Source organism: Oryzias latipes, chromosome 23 (genome assembly GCF_053564925.1).
Source record: "Oryzias latipes strain Hd-rR chromosome 23, Olatipes_Hd-rR_3.1".
NCBI lineage: Eukaryota > Metazoa > Chordata > Actinopteri > Beloniformes > Adrianichthyidae > Oryzias > Oryzias latipes.
Genome location: NC_136259.1, coordinates 18,644,092 through 18,661,366, shown reverse-complemented (window position 1 = coordinate 18,661,366; position 17,275 = coordinate 18,644,092). Strand labels below are relative to the sequence as shown.

The following is a 17,275-nucleotide window of genomic DNA, read 5'->3' as shown; positions in this document are numbered from 1 at the left end:
CTTTTATAATAAGGTTAGCAATATTATAAAATACTCTATTGTGGTTTTGTTATCATGTAGATTTGTCTAGAAAGGACCATGCAATGACAAAAATAATTTAAAAACAGAATAATCTAATTTAGGAGGATAATGAACCATTCCTCACCTTTGCTGTGTTCCTGAAAGTCCAGGTGTTGGGAACCCTCAGACTCAGTCAGCATGTTGAGGTCACTGAAATGTAAAGGTTAACAAGACATACAGAAGCAAAACATCTAGTAGGACTAATAAGAATAGACAGAATAAAACAAATGATTCCGTTTGGTATAAGAAAAATTCTTAAAATGGTTTATTATAGGGACCCAAAGACCCCCAAAATACTGGACATGAAAAAAGACAATTTAAGACATAAGATGAAATATGTAGTCTACAATTAATACTTACAGTCTGACGCACACTTCTGCCTCATTACACAATTGCCCAACAAGCCCTTGTACTTCCTCATAGGTTTTCCCCGTCAGAAAAACGCCATTCCACTCCAGGACTTGCATTCCTATAAAAGGTTTTGCACACAAACCCACTCAGAGAAAATGCTTTAAAAAAAATAAAACTTTTTCTAAAAACATATTTGCATATGTGTAAGAAAGAAATGAACAGTTTTAATCAAATTTCACCAAACTTAACCCCTTAGAAATGGGAAGAGAAAAAAAGACTCAAAACTGCAATGGCACACAACTGTTTGAATTTCTGCCTTCAGTTTCCAGAAATGAACACAGCAAACACACTGCACCCTCCACAGCACACCCTGCACTCTGGAAGGACTTACACAGCTTGAAGCAGCTCATCAGGACGTTTCTTTGTTTGCGATGACACTCTCGAACTGCAAGTGTTTGAGTGACAGGAATGATGCACTGCAGTCACAAACTGATGAACAGGTTTTCATTTGAATTGAGGCAGCCGACAATTTTAGAGTAACAGCACAAAAGCGCTTTCTTTGCAATTACAAGCAATGCATTTGATTCAACATTTTCTTGATTAAAGCAAAAAAAATTCAAACATAGACTTTTTGAGTCCTCTTGATTGCAGAAATCAAGAAATATTGTAGTTTTTGAACCTCAGTTTGCTTCGAAAACTGCATACAGTGTTGCTTTTACTTATGAACAAAACATATCTAGTCAAATGTGCACTGCAGGTTTATGTTCACATCTTATAGTTTTTTAAGAATATGTGTTATTTGAAAGCAAAACTCAAATATGCCCACTTAGACAGCATAAAATAAACTATCATAATTTAAAAAAAACCTTAAGGTAATGGCAATACGCTCTGGCTGTGAGTATTTAATTTAAAAATTCAATGGAGGAAGTGACAGCTATTGAATACATTTATTTTGCCACACATTTGCAGCAAAAAGAAGAAAACTGAAAACTCTGTGTGAAACTTTTGGATGATTTTTGTTATAAAAATGTTTAAAAAAAAATACTATATGAATTAGCAGAAACAAAACAAGGGTTGTTTTTTTCGCACAAAAAAAACGCTTAACAGACAAAACCTCAAAAGCAATAAAGTTTCAAATGTACAAAAGTACTTAACAACAGTGCTGTAATATTTAACCTGAATGCCTTTAAACTCTAAACGTAATTATTCGCTTTTGCACAAAACCCTAAAAAAATTTGGGGAACACTTTACAAGTGTTCAGAGCCCTCAATACGGTATAGATGACATAGCTAACATTTTTAAAGGATATTTTGGTAACACTTTACAGTAAGAGACCATTAAATAATGTTAGCTAATGCATTAGATAATACACTTAGTAGTCTAATACAAAGTCATGAATAAATTTGTCTGTTAACACTTTAATTAGTGGTTAATTAATGCTTAGTTATGCATTAGTTAACATTAAATAATGGTCTCTCACTGTGAAGTGTTACCAAAATATCCTTTAAAAATGTTAGCCATGTTATCTATACCGTATTGAAGGCTCTGCACACTAACAACACCAAAGTAACAGAAAGTTCATAAAGTTGGGTTGTTTTTAACCAACAGTGTTGATTGTGTGACTGTCATAGGGATAACCAGTTGAACTTTAAATTCACAAATTATTGAAAATGTGATAAAATAAATAAGAACACTAAAACAAAGATGCAAGGAACAGGCAGAAGGATGAAACTCACATTAGAATCCCCGCTTGGACTGAATTTCTGACGGCCTACGGATCATCAGTGTGGTAGCTTTTTTCTGACTCCAGCCACAACTTTAGAAACTGTAACTACTGTAACTGCAAGTAACCATGAGGTCTCAATACCTTGCACCAATGTCAATGAAGGGTTTGGAAGTGCCGTCACAGGTCATATCAGTATATCGGCTCTAAGGTGACTTGGGAAGAAGCTGTTTTCTCCTGTATGAAACTTTTTTTTAAGATTCATTAAAAATCATCCTTTGTTATACATGTATAATCCTAGCCCGCATGGCATATATAACTATAAACTGCAGATTGCAGATTACAGATAGCAGTTTGAATGGTGAAAAAAAACAAACCAACATGTGCTCTGAAGTTCACATCTTGTCATTGCTATAAACAAATTTTACATTTTTATGACATCTGAACAGTTGATTTGGCATAAAAACAGTTATTTTTCGCCCATATCTGTCTTAGTTACACGGAAATCCTGAAGAAACGCAGATCCCTGCAATTAAGACACAAAATCTGGACACCAGACAGAATCTTTCCTCTTGTTTTTGTCACTTTTTGGAACAAAACAAGAAGACTAGCTTATTGTTCTCCCTTTACCAGAGGTATAAGCATTACTGCTATGACTATAATAAACAACATATGAGCAACTCAATGAAAATGTACCATCTTCACTGTTGTTATCTACTTTTAAGACAAGACAACATGTCTTCTTAAAGAAGGCAAACAGTAAAGGTTATTTTCCACCCACTTCCATGCATCAGCTGACAAATCCGCAGAGTAAACCTAAAGGGCAAGTGCAGCTACTCAAGTCAGCAGACTATTAGTTTGACATCTGACATTTTTAGTAGGAATCAGCTAATACTATTGCACAGATGTCTGTCTACACAACATGCTGATTAATTTTTTTTTTTTGATAGATAAATGTATTAATCCCCCAAGGGAAATTCAGTTAAAACAACTTTCCAGCAAAGAACAGAAAGTAGCCACAGAGAAGAAGGCGTGACAACAGTGTGCAATAATATCATTTTGAGCTGATAAAATTTAGGAGCCAGATTTTGCCTTTCTCAGTTTAAACCTTGTCAAAACACATAACGAAAATAAACCAAAGAGTCAAATTGTTATGACATTCATGAAAAAAAAAGGAAATCGCAAAAATTCTGACTAAATTTGCTTCTTACCTTCAAGAATCTTTCCCGTTTGTTCTGCAGCTCCACCGGGCAGAACTTTGGCAACATAAGCTCCAATTTCTCCATTACTCCCGGGAACCTCTTTTCCTCCGACCACACGGATACCCAGACCATTTCCTGTTTGGACCCAAAGACAGAATCCCTGATGAGATAGCTATAACTTCAACAGTCTATTTTTTAAGACTGTGGACACAAATGTGTACCATGTGATTGCGCAAAAGGTTTAAAAAGAATGACTTAAATAAAGTATGATTCATTAGCAATTTTCAGGTATTATATTGGCCATAATAGAATTGTTATTAATAGAAAATTAAGTTTTAAGTAATTGTGATAAAGCTTTTTAAAAACACGGAAAGTGCTTTAAATATTAAATTAAAATAAGTCTAAATGAAAATTACAACTAAAAGTAATAATAATGGGAGGAAGAACAATAATGATCTCAGTCAAACATAAAATTGAGTGTGCTTTTTTTAAAGTCTAAGCAAAAAATAGACTAAAAATTAAAACGTTGATACAGTTAGTTTGACACGTGGTTTTTAAAATGCAAAATAATCAAATGTGTGACGTTCCAGCTTTTTTTTTGATTTATCGATCTAAAAAAGATTAGCATCTTAAGCCTGCAACAAATTATTTAAAAAAGGCAAATACTTTAAATTAGTACTAAAAAGATGCTGATGCAGCATCGGCATCCTTTGCCTGCAACAAGTTGTGTTTTAGAATTTTATGACAATAATAAAAAATAAAACTTGCAAGGACATTCAGATTTTCCATGTGGAATAACATACAAAGCTAATACTGTCTGCATTTCCATAATAGGTCAACGTAACAATAAACTGTTAATCTCTGTAAGATGTTTTCATTCTATTAAAATCATTTCTAATCAGATTTTTTTACCCAGAGTAAAAGTCTGCTCTGTCTGAATGAAAAGAATAATTTATCATCATACATCCTTCTACAAGATTTTTGTTATGTGTTGTTATTATTTCCAAAAATGTGTAAACTTGATTGTGGTGAAATAATCAAAGCTCTTTTAATTACAATCAATGAGTATTACATTGTAATGTGCAATAAGGATCACTGAATTGTTTAAATTACAATCAATAAGCTATTGATTTTCTTTACTTGATCTGCAATGTGTAGCAATAATAACTGGTTTATTTTGATAATGTGTTCTAATGATAATCAATGATTATTACATATTGGTTACCGATACTGTTTACTGAAATCATGAATGAATGTTTTCCGAAGATAATCAATCATTTTGTTACTTGAACAGAATCTATCGGATCAGAACCGGATTACAAAACTTTAAAATTAATTGACTCAGCAGGTTTGGGATTATATAAACTCGCTTCTTCCCACTCCTTTTTAAGCAATAAATCAAGTTCTACTTGACTTTAGTAAATGATCACTGTATTTAATTAGGCAAAATGTGATTTAAGTGACTTTTTTGTTTTGTTTTATTTTCTGTCTTTTTAAACTATGCATTTCAACATTACTGCAATGAGTTTGATGAATATGTGTAAATTATTTATTGTTTTGACTACAATGCTTGAAATAAATCAATAAAAAATCAATCAAAACATTTCAGTTGCAGAAGATAATATGGATTACACTAAATGTGGGACGAACAACATCCATTTTGGGGTGGAGCTTCATTTGTGTCCTTTAAATTGGACAATTGTGCGAAGGAATGCTACAGCCGGAGATGGAATTAACCCTTTTAATGGGATTTAGTATTATGTAAAAAAAAAGGCACTAAGCCAGGGATTTGCAACGTTTAGTGCTAACCTTTTGGTCAAGTTTTTTTTTTTTTTTTGTTTACTGAACAAAACCCAACAAAAGGTAGCAAAGTCCCACAGTACTGTTAAGAAAAATACTATTTATTTATATTTTGTGGCCATTAAGCCATTCATTTATAATATGAACAGTGGTATATTTCTATTATAAAACTTGTGACAGCACCACATACAAGTTCCTTTCAAAATAAAATCCATCATGTGTCAAATAAGATCCTGCTGCAGTAGATTTTTAAATATACTTTAAGAATTTTCTAAACAGCAACTAGACTCGAGATAAGAATGAGTCTAAATTAATTCTAATAATAAACCCCTTTGATATAGGAGCAAACTTTTGACCATCATTTTGCTTAGTTGTCCGACGTGTGCACTTTAAAGAAATTATTTTAATATCTCTTGATTTAATTGCTACTCTTGTGAGATCATCTCAATTTAAAAATCTTAAAATGAACGACAAAACTTAATTAACAAATCTATTATTTATTGAGATTGTTGGATTTTTTTCTTAAAAGCCAAAGAGTCTCATTGTAGGGATAAAAGGCATGTGGCTCTGGAGCCTTAGGTTGGACTAAGCCAACTGTCATGCTTTGTAAAACAAATAAGGCCCATTTTATTATTTACATTTATGTATAGTTAATCTTTTATCTAGGGATTATCTAGTAATCAAACCTATTTTCAGTTATTTGAAAGAGACTTTTCTATGCAGTGGAGAGAACACACTTTATGGTGTGCCAACAACACACTGGGTTGTATGCTCCTTTGTGAGGACTTCATGTGTGGACCATTACTCTTTGCAGGTGTTCTACTTTACCTGAGACAGTGCGGTCTTTGGGATCCCTCTGCAGTTTGACCCTGAGGTGAGGGAACGGGTAATACGGACCTTTTCCCTGTGGCCCATACACGATAAGAAGAAAACTTGTAACGCTTTATGCAATCATACTGCTTTGTATCATATTTTATATATATATATGTATATATATATATATATATATATATATATATATATATATATATATATATATATATATATATATATATATATAGTTATAGGTATTTAGCCATAGTTTTTGTCACTAAACATATCTAGGAACTTGAATGTAATATTTGTGTGTCCAAAAACCTCCAAGTTCACCTGTCTCTTTTCCTTTCCATTCTCTGTTCGTCCATCCCTTGGCTTTTCAAACCAGTCTGTTTCTTCTCGTCTAAGATGGTAGGCTTCAGGAATAAAAACAAGCAGTGCTTAAGAATCCAATACAACACTTTGCATCTTTCTGTAAAAGATGGATGTTAGCTTGTTAGACAAAGTTTTTTATGCTTTTCAAAACAATTTTAGGCGTTTAAAATATATATATTGTCAAGCGGAGAAAAAATGTGAATGCTAAGCAGATGGAAAAAAAAAATAATAGAACATCTGTGACTGTGATGCTGGGGTTAAAAATGTCTTCCAAAATCTTGTGTTGCTCTAGTTGCATTCAAGTTAAAACATTTTCACAACAATTGATTTCTAATCACAAATTACCTACCCAGCATTTACTTGCTGATGCACTTAAAATATTTGTGGTATCTTAAAGAACTGAACTAATACTCTACCATTGGTTGCATCATCTCTGTTCAAAGCCAGCATGGATTCACTTAGGGCTGTAATCAAGGGCAAATGGGTTTATTTGCAATATGATGGAAGTTTCTAGATTTCAGTATGTAAAACAGAGAAGATAAGCAACATTTCTGAGATATAACATTTTGATTTGTGTTCTCCAAATTAGGAAACGACAAACAATTTTTTCACAGTATTAAAAATTTTTTGTTTGGTTTTACTTGTCAACATAAATGTGTCTTTTTTCAATAGCCAGATTAAGTAAATACAGTAAATAAAGAAAATATTCAAAAGTAATCTTTTTCTGTTTCATGTACTTGTTTTATCAATTAGATGCATCTATACAACTGCCTGTACTTAAGCTACGTTCACACTAAACGCGATTCACGCATCAGGGGCGTCCGGTTTAAATGTTAAGTCAATGTTCAGAGGTGATCGCTTGCTGGAGGGCAGGCGGGGAGATCAGCTGTGTAATGGGGAGGCCACAGCTGTTTGGTCAATCTCCTGAACTCTATAAAAGTTTTCTTATTCACATTGAGACAATAATAGACAAGATCCTCTAATTGTAATCTTATTTTTATTTTCTCCACTTCCGGACTAATGCGGGAAAGCAAGTCTTCAAATTGGGTCACAGAGACACACAAAGACCACAGAGAAAGCAGCTGTCATTCAGATGCAGTTCGCTGTAGATGGTATAGCTCACTGTGCAGGAAGAGTCTCTGAATGATCTCATGAACCCAGAAATGGAGACGTGATTACGGATTTGTAGAACTCTTAAACACTCTAAAGATTATCTGTGTCGTCCATGCATTGATAGTGAGATAAAGACAGATACTGCTCAATGTAGTGATGAGGCTAAAAACATCTGGCGATAGCTCCTCCCCAACGCATCTGGGGCATCAAGCTTGTGAACACATTTTTGGACAGGCGTCAAGTAGCAAATTCATTGTGAATCAAAAGAGATTTGTCCGATGCAACATTGGCTCGCTAATCGCGCTCAGTCTGAACTTAGCTCAATAAATCTTAATTAAAATAAACAAAACAACTTTTTCAGAAGTTTATATAGATCACATACACAAAATACACGCCACTGTAGCTATAGCTTTGAATAAACAAGTCAACCTTGGGGTTAACTTAATGCTAACACAGTATATTAAGACTTAACACAAAACAATCAAGAGAAGACATGCAAAATAAATGTATGCATGCATTGTGCAAACATTTATAACACAAACAATACATTTTGTCAATCCATGCATTTCGGGCTTCCTATGATAAAAATCTACTGTGCTAACATTCTGGCTCATTAAGATTTAGATTTCCCTCTGAGGTTAGTGACTTCAAACAATTTTAATTGAATCCACAATTTATCAACTAGAAAAAAGAGTACATATTTAACTATCAACAGTATTAACGCAAATAATACAAATAATTTCTGAAAACTATGTATATTTAGCAGTTTTGAAGAGGCACTTTAAAATTTGTAAGCTATGGAATAAAAAGAGGAATAGGACCCAGGGATTATTCAGTTATATACAAATTTAGGAACAGTTTATGTAGATTACTATAAAGCAACAAACATTTATATAATGATCTAACTCCTTTGTTATATTTCAAAATCCTATTCTGTTGAAAAAGGTGTCTAAGGTGACTAAGCTTTGCATGCATTTTTAACAGGATGCAAGACATGTTCAAGTCAAAGGACATGAAAAAAGAGACATGCATGCATGCACACTTTAACACATACAATAAAGACTAAATAAAAGAAAGAACATTGATGACTGCAAATGTAGAACATAAAACAAGAAAATGTCAATGTCTGCATGCAGGTTTTTAGTTTTTAAACACAACATATTTCATGCAATAAATATGCAAAACAAACTAAAACACAGAAATATTACTAAGAAAATGTTGAAAAGGAAAAGTGTCCCAATATAAGAAATCTGTTTTTTTACCTTCGCTATCTGACATTGTGCCCTGAAGATCATCCAGTATTGCATAACCTCTGCCCCTTGTTGGTTCTTCCCTGATATGTTGCTGTTGCTGAGAATCCTGTAAGGATAGGCATGACCCAAACTGGTCCCTTGAATCAGCTGAGATTGGAGGCAAAGGTCCTGCTGATGCACGGGCCATGCCCATAGGCTGTCCAACAGGGCTTAACGGACTCTCTTCTTCTGAGTTCTGTGCTACAATGGGTATTCGGCCACGGCCACTTTGTACAATGGGAAGGCTTGTGGGTTTAGTGCGACCAGAAGGGGTTTGATAACTTAAACCATCTCCAGATGTTTCTCCATCTCCTTTGAGCCTCAGCGAAGAGCTGGAAAGGTCCCTTTTAATAGATAAGTCTAAGCCATAGCACGACGTTGGCCTGGAAGAGGGTCTTGAGCGACTACCACTAGGATAAGCAGAGTCCAAACCCAAGCTCTGGCCCAAGTTTAGTGAACCAGCCAAATTGGCCCCCAAAGTGGATCCAAGATACTTTTGCTGTTCAGCAATATTCTTACGGAGGCCAAACGTAATTTCATCCTGCATTAACCGACTAGTTCTTGGGGATGCACTAGAAGATCCCAGGTAGCTGGTATAGTCAGTCTCTAAAGCTCGACTGTCTGAGATAGAGGAATACTTTGAAGAGAGTTTTGGATCAAGTAGAGGTGTCTTCTGTTTTTGGTACAACATAGATGTCGGAAGCTGTTTTGCCGCCTGCTTCTCTAGAGTAAGTCGACTTATGCTGTACTTCTCAGATTTAGGGTAATGTCTTTGGGAGTAGCTAGATATGCCAGAGCTTGGAGTATAGTAATGCTGGGAGAGACCAGTCATTTGTTCCAAGTTTTCTGTTCCTCCAGTACTTCTTCTGAACTCTTGTTTGAGCTGTTGCTTCAAAAGCTTGAGTTCATAGGGCTCTTCCATTGTATCTTCTTCATCGGGTGTCTTTCCAAAGGCATGAAGCCTCGAGGTAGAGCCCAAATAGTCAGTTGATCCTAAATCTGCAGCACTTCGTCGCAACAGCTTCTCTGCCTTAGCCAGCTCTCTCTCAGCGAGGCTGTATGAAGAGGAAAGACTTGTTGGGGTCTTGCCTAGTTCTGCAGCGTCTTCCAAAAGCATGTAACTTCGAGGTGTATGGTGGTCTACATCTGTGTAATAGGAATCAGAAACAGCTGACATTGGGCTGCCCGCTATACTTCCCACTTCTAAGGCCCTGAGATCGAGGTGGTTGCCATATTTGTCATATTTTACACCTAGGTAGGCTGATGATGTAGGATCAGGTTGGCGGCTAATGACGTCGTATTTAGTTGCATCTAGCTCTGAGAGGAGGGCCGCTTGTCTTGCAGCTTTTTGTTGCAACAAAAGCATCTGCTGGTAACTCTGTTGCTGTGAGCTTGTGAGGGATGGGACAGAAGAATAAATAGAATGAGATGGATAAGACTGTGGAGTCTGATAGATAGAATGCTGGTACTGGCTTTGAGGGTATTGATATTGAGAGTATTTTTCATACTCATGCTTTGTCTGAGGTGGAACAAAGTCATCCAGCTCTGACTGAGGAGCTGTCCTCGGGCGTTCAAGACCATGACCTTCAATTTCCTCATCCTCACCAGCTCCGTGCCCACCTCTAATCTCTCTGATATTACTAACTTCACTGTCAGACATGTAGTCTCTGTCCTCTGCAACACTCTGAAGGTAGGCCCTTTCCCTCTTCTCTCTTTCCTTCAGCAATACGTCTTTTCTACGATTGATCCCCATTTCCAAATATCTGAGCTTAGCATCAATTTCTTTCTCTTCTTCATCCAGTTCAGCTTGTCTTTTGCGGAGTTTCGAAGACTCACGCTCCACCAAATCCAGCTCACGATCTATGTCTTGTAAGATCTTTGCACGTGCCATGTTGGAATTCCGACATTGCCTTCGACGTGCAGAGCTAGTGCTGTATGCTGTCTGCCCACTGGTTGTTGATTCTTCCTCTGATGGTGGATTTGGGAGCGTCCTCTTCACCTTCTTCTGCATACTTGTTGGTGTACCAGCTGAGGCTTTTCCCTATGGGGAAAAGGGGGTATTTAAACAAAATTCATAGATTAAATTTAGACATACATTTTTTTTTTCATTAGAAAAAGTGGAAACAAGAACACTTATTGGTTTTATAGTTAATTTGTGTCTAAACTTGAATTTGGTTTTATGTGTTTTATATATTAAAGGTCCCTCACAAACAAGGCCTATTCCCCTCAATTTTTAATGAACATAATTTAAAGTCTAAACATGTCCCTTTATCATCAATAGTATGCCACATTGTAGTCAAAAAGAAACTCTTTGAATCTTAAAACAAAATTAAATGAATATTTATTTTAGGAATAAGCCAAGATTGTCAAAGTTCAATTAATTTTCTGTATAAATAATTACATTTATTCAACATGTACTCACTGTGTGGCCATCAAACTGGGTGCCTGATGTTGCTCTTTCTTCTCCAGTTGGACTCATGGGCTTGGGATCAGACATGGATCTCTGCAATAATTTTTGTCCTTTAGGACTAACTGGGGAAGCTTTAGCTAGATCAGTGGTTCCTCTTAGCATCTGTGGGCTTGTATCACCCAATGACTTATCATAGGAAACAAATTCAAGAGATTTACTTGGAGATATACAAGGGGAAATGGGTGAATAAAGCACTTTGGGTGATTTGGGAGGGGCTTGGAGGTTAGAACTATCTGGTTTGAGTTTGGTAGATTGGGCTATTTCTAAGGGCGTAGGTCTTTTCTTAGGTGATGACCTTTCAGAGTCAGACACTTCCATCCTGGCATCCATTAAAATATTTCCCTCTGTATCTGTTTGTATAGAAATTTCAGTATGCGCTTGAAGAGATATCTCTGACTGCCCAATCCTATCACCCCTGGCAGTACGTGGTCTACTTTGCCTGTTTCTAGTCTGTGCTTCCCATTCCTCTTGATCCTCATCATCAGTCTGCACACAGCTATCAACACTCTTTTTAGCACTTCTCTTTTTTCTCCCTGCTGTATATGCTTTGCTGACAGTCTCGTCTTCCTCATCTGTCTGGCACCCACTATCAGTGATCTTTCGGGAAAGTACTGTGCCATCAGGCCCTAAGACAACTGCCTCTTGCAATCCATGTCCTGGTATGTCCCCACCAGGGTACATCTGACGAAGCTTTTGCTCCTCCAATTGAATTCGTAACTGTTCTTGGAGTCTCTGAATCTGTTCAAGTTGCTGCTGTTGCTGGGCATAGGTTTCTTTCTGCAACATAAGATGAGCCTGTCTTTCGTCTTCCTGCTGGGTTAGAATCTGTTGCTTCATGATTTGTAACTCCTCCAATTCTTTCTGTACTAGTAGTTGTTCTTGTTCACGAAAGCGTTGTATTTCATGCCGCTCCCATTCAAGTTCCTCCGCCAGGCGTTGTTGCTTAAGTTTCTCCATTTCTAGCCTCTCCCGCTCTGCTAGATACTGGTCATCACCAGGAACCATGGGTGAAGACAAAGCCTCTAGAGAAGCAGCAATAGCTTCAAGCGAAGCATCAGTGTAGGTGTCAAGGGATAAAGATGCTACTTTTGTGATTGCACTGCCGGTAGAGGCAACTCCTCTTGAGATCTCTAAATTAAGTGGAGATTCTCTTTGTTCTTCTGTTCCAGAAATGGTGGACAAAAAACTCTGGGATCGAGTAAGCGGGAGATTTTGGAGATTGGACAGGGAAGGCATGGTATCACTTGAGTGCATACCCGAAAAAGTGTTGTATGATGTACTAAATATGGATCCAGGCTGGGTAGTGATAGCATATGTAGATGGGATTGGTGCAGCAACAGAAGAATAGACCACTCCATTTGTGGATCTCAAAACATTGCTCATCCCGAAAAGTGTGGTGTCACCACTTGTGACTCTGGTTTGGGAAAAAGGGGGAATTATCATTCCGGCGTTTGCTCCTTTCTTGGAGTAGTCAACAGCTTCACCTGTCAAAAGTCAAAAATAGAAGTTCAATCTGTATACTGGACAGATATTTATTTCTGAAGACAGCCATGCCTTTTGCAAATAAAAAAAAAGAAAAAAACACAGGAAAAAAATGTCCAACATGCAAACAGCATGCAGGTACATGCCAAAAAATGTAAATGTCAAAAAGAAATCAAAGTTCATGCAAAATGAATAAAAGTAAGAATTAACAGCCCAAAAAATAAATAAATAGTTAGCCATGAATAAGAGGAGGCAGTTCAAAGTGACATTTTAAAGATAGGTCTGCAATGTCACCGCACTGACCTGCATCAGAAATCTTTGCTGAGGTAAGATCTATAGCACCTTCTGTTGTGCCACTGAAATTGTAGCTGTGTTTACTCTTGTACATAAACAGCCCGGCTTCTGCAAGGTTGGTGTCTGACATAGAGGGTTTAATTCCACCAAATCCTTTCATTCCGTAAGATGAGCGGTCATACTGATAGTGGTCATCACGATAGCCAAACCGATCCTCAGGCAAAGGTGTGGTGGGTTGTTGGGTAGTACAGCTTCCTGCAAATGGGAGCTTGTACACAACGTCACAGCATACAGTTCTTTTTCCTGCTGTGAGATCCACTGGCTTCCCATCATCTGTTATCACCGATGTAACCACATCTGTAGAGATAGAATCTACTGATACTGCAGTATTGAAATGCTTTGTTGTGCTAAGATCAACAGCTCCAGCAACTGTTGCTGTACCTGTAGTTAATCCATTGGCAGCACAGCTTGCAACTAAAGCTGGAGCAATAGTTACGGGAGTAGCCTGGAAACTTCCTCCACTTGTAATCGATCCAACTGAAAGATTAATTGGAATTTCTGCTGTAGCAAGCATACTTGGCTGAGAATCAATTGGCCGATAGATAATTTGAGAAACAGGTTCAAAAGCCTTGTTTTTGGTTAACTGAAGTGGCACTGAAGACACTTGATAAATGTCTGCATTGTCACATCGCTGGATTGTTGCAGAACATGTCACAATAGTAATGCTGTCCGTCACTATAGAGACAGTTGAAGATTCAGTGCTGAGGTTGACCACCGGTGACTGTACAGCACTGCTGTGACGACTGACTTCACCCACAATAGACTGACGATGCACATCTTGCCCAGTTGTCAAATCAACTCCGTTGACAACTGACTCAGAGTCCACCTTCGCAGTCCTAAGATCAACAACCTCGGAAGATTGAATTTGTCCATTTTGGCCTGGCAACTGGCTTTTGGGTTTTTCTGTTGAGATGGGAACACCATTGGCCCTTGGTTCTGACACCTGTGGTGGTGCTCTTTCATGAACAACAGAGACGGTGGTTCTTTGAACTTCTGTAGTGACCATTTGAGAAATAAGATTTGGTATACCCACTGGTGGCTGTGCTGAAGCAGATATAGCCTCAATTATATGACAGGAACTAGATACACGTTTTTCTGGGCTACATATCTCTTGACTTTCAATGGATTCTGTAACACGTGTGTAAGCCAGAGGCACTTTAGTTGAGTGAGATTGAGCTGACATTGGATAGTGCTGTGAATATGACACAGGCTGTGGTTGAGAATAACTATCAGAGTCAGGTTTATATGAAAAAGATGCTAGCCCAGGACTGGAGGGTGCTTGAGTTGTTAGATTATCTACTGGAGAGCTAGGCTGGGATGGCAACGTAATGACCACATAAGTATCACGTATATTGCTGGCATGTCTAGGAGACGAAGGAGATTTTGGTGAGGGATGAAATGCCTTGCTTTCTGTGGAGGGGCTCAAATTCAAAACTGTTTCATAATTAGCAGTGGGAAGTACAGTTGGTCTTGGTGGATGTGGGGCATGGGCAGGGGAAGATGACTGTGAGGCCGGCTTTGGTGCAATTGGAGGTTTGACTCCATGTCCTGGTTTGTGACTGTCCGCAATTCCAGCAGGAATTTGTGGCTTTGGAGGAACAGGTGGGGGATGGTGAGGTTTGTATGTTGGAGTAACTGCCTGTCTCACAGGTGATCCTTGGGGCATAGTCATAGCCACTGGTTCTGATCTTGTTGAAGTTGCTGAAGCCTGAGGTGGAAGTGGAACTGGGGCTTTCCTTGGAAAAACTGTGGGTTTTGGTGGAGTGGGAGGAGGGGCAAGTGGTAAAAAAGGTTCTTCTTTTTCCTGAGAGGTACCCCTGCGCAAGACATTTGGCTTAGGAGGAACTGGTGGGGCTGTTGACACTATACTGGGTGTACTGGGTGTATATTGTGGGACTGTGGGTAAGGGTGAAACACTGGCAATCACAGCAGCTGAGGTTTTTGGTAATGTACTAGATAAGACTACTGCATCTTCCTGCAATACTGTGGTTTGAGGTTCCTGATCTGATGTTGACAATGGCATGGACTCAGGAACTTCTTTCAAAGATTGTGTTTCTTCAGTTGATGTTATATCTGCTTTTTTCTCCTCCTCCTTTTTAACTAGAGTCTCATCATCAGAGGACAGCTCTCCAGAGGAGCACTGTGTCACTTTTAAGTCTGGAATTGGATGAAGTGCCTTCCTTGAAACTGTTGAACATCCTTCTGGCTCAAGTTGAGTTGGACTTGTTCCAGGAGTCAAGACTTTTTTCATTAACTCCTCATAGGCAGATTCAGCATCTAATAATGGCTTCCCATCTTTGTTGAGTGTCTCTGTGCTGCTTTTCGAGACTATGTTCTCAGCTGGTTGTAGCACTATTTCTGGGTTGGTGTTCTCTTTTTTTGGCTGCATATTTTGGTATTCTTGTTCCAGTTGCCTGAACTCTTTTCTCTTCTTCATCATGTCTTCATAAACTTCATCTGGGGATCTCAGCGGTTTGGGCTGAGGAGGAACAGATATTTTCTGTTGCTCTTCTAAAGCAGTCACTGTACGGTCCACAGTAGATGTGAAGGCATAGTCTTCAATTAAAATACCTTCATGAATGAACTCTTTTTTGAGTTGACACTCACTTTCATCAAGAATTGGAGACTTAGCCCTCAGCATGATTTCCTCATAGACTTCATCAGCAGATTTGAGAGTTTTTTTCTGAAGTTTGTCACTGTTTTGATCTTCTGTTGGAGAATGGAGGGATTCTGAAGTAGGTAGTTGATATTTTTTCTGAACTGCTGCAATCTTTGCAGCATGAACTTCAAAGCCTTCTGGATCAGACTCTATACTTGGGGAAAAATCAGAGCAAGATGATCGTCTGATTTCCTCCATTTCCGCTTCTTGCCTCTGTTCTTCTGTTGGTGAGGCATCTTCAATTGGAGAAAGGTTACTTGGTGGCGTCTTTTGATGCTCTCGTCTCCTTTGAGCTCGAATCTCATCTTTGTCTTTTTTTGACTTTTTCCCTGATCCCTTCTGTTTCTCTTGCTCCCTAAGCAGTTCTTCCTCTTCTCGTAACTCTTCTTCCTCTGAGGAATCTTCAATAGTAGGCAGCATTTGACCAGTCTGTCTGTGTTTGGCCTTTCTGTGCTGTTTTCCCTCACCTGTACGGATATGGCCCGGACTACTGCTGTCACTATCTTCATCCAATGATGAGAGAGATGTTGGGGATGTTCCAGGAGTGAAACTTGATGCATGTAGACTAGATGACCCTTCGCCCTTGGACTTATCATCTGGAGAGTCTGTGAGACTTTCCATTTCAGGTTCTCCGTCAGTATTAGGTATACGAATGGGGCTGCTGGTTGTATTCAACTCTATTTCTTGGAACTTACGGACTGCAGTGCCACTTTGCTGCTCTTCTCCTTTCGGTTCCAGTTCCTTCTCTTTTTCTGTGTCAGGCTTATCCAATGAAATAGAATGCCCTTTATCGTCATCATCTGGGCTTATGGTGGTTTTCTTTGTAAGTCGTCTAGTTTTTGCCGTTGTGCTCTTCTCAACTGTTTCAGTTTTTATTTGGTCCGTTCGTTTCTTCTCATCCTCCCTGATCTTTCGTCTGATGAGGTTTTCTTCATCTGATGGTGACGCGTCCTCATTTTCACTCATTTCTATAATCTGTTTTCTGATAAATTCCTCTTCATCACCTGATATTGGGCTATCTTTTCCAAAGCTCTCACTGCTATCATCCAAGGAATCTGCTCTGACATCCATGGGCACAAGAAGCTTTTTCTTTGCTGTGCCATTCACTCCAGTCTTCTGGAGTTTAGTGTCCTCTTCTGAACTGGGTGACTCAGGTGAAAGAGGAAGTACCTCCAATTTACGTCTAGTATTGAGAAAGTCAGTTTTATTGTCCTCTGTTGGGTCTCCCTGGGCCTTGAGAATGGGAAGGACAGAACTTTCCAGTTTTGCCAGGTCTGATGGTGGAGTTGGGATGCCTTCTTGGGTCAACACTTCTTTCACTGCAGGCTCCTTTAAACTCCCCTCCGTTTTTACCTGGAGAATTAACAAACCAAAATCTATGTTATTTCTCATTGATACGATCCATATCTTTTAAGAAAATAATAGGATATTGCTAATTTTTTTTAAAAAAAAGAACATCTCGATACTAAAACTTGCTAATTTTCTGTCAATTCTTTAATCCAGTGGGCTTTACGAGGCTAGTAAAGTTTAATGGAAGGGTTTTTATTGGAACTGCCAATTTTTTAAAAAGAGTAATTT

General features: G+C 38.1%; 1 protein-coding gene across 12 annotated transcripts in view; it reads right to left on the bottom strand.

Annotated features, from left to right (window-relative positions):
* The window catches only part of pcloa (piccolo presynaptic cytomatrix protein a), a 59,883-nt gene that overhangs the window by 18,902 nt on the left and 23,706 nt on the right, over nucleotides 1-17,275 (bottom strand). For 9 of the 12 annotated variants that reach the window (XR_013653522.1, XM_078941716.1, XM_078941717.1 and 6 more), the window contains exons 5-13: nucleotides 12,988-17,050; nucleotides 11,155-12,686; nucleotides 8,703-10,773; nucleotides 6,744-6,791; nucleotides 6,286-6,368; nucleotides 5,965-6,040; nucleotides 3,346-3,471; nucleotides 421-529; nucleotides 146-210 (exon numbers count right to left, since the gene is read on the bottom strand). Coding sequence is in view for 11 of the 12 variants with exons in the window: in XM_078941716.1 (XP_078797842.1) it covers nucleotides 146-210; nucleotides 421-529; nucleotides 3,346-3,471; nucleotides 5,965-6,040; nucleotides 6,286-6,368; nucleotides 6,744-6,791; nucleotides 8,703-10,773; nucleotides 11,155-12,686; nucleotides 12,988-17,050 (8,173 nt within the window). In the remaining variant the exon portion in view is untranslated. The remainder of the gene's footprint in view (nucleotides 1-145; nucleotides 211-420; nucleotides 530-3,345; nucleotides 3,472-5,964; nucleotides 6,041-6,285; nucleotides 6,369-6,743; nucleotides 6,792-8,702; nucleotides 10,774-11,154; nucleotides 12,687-12,987; nucleotides 17,051-17,275) is intronic. The other 3 variants (XM_020714295.3, XM_020714301.3, XM_020714296.3) reach the window with 2 other exon arrangements.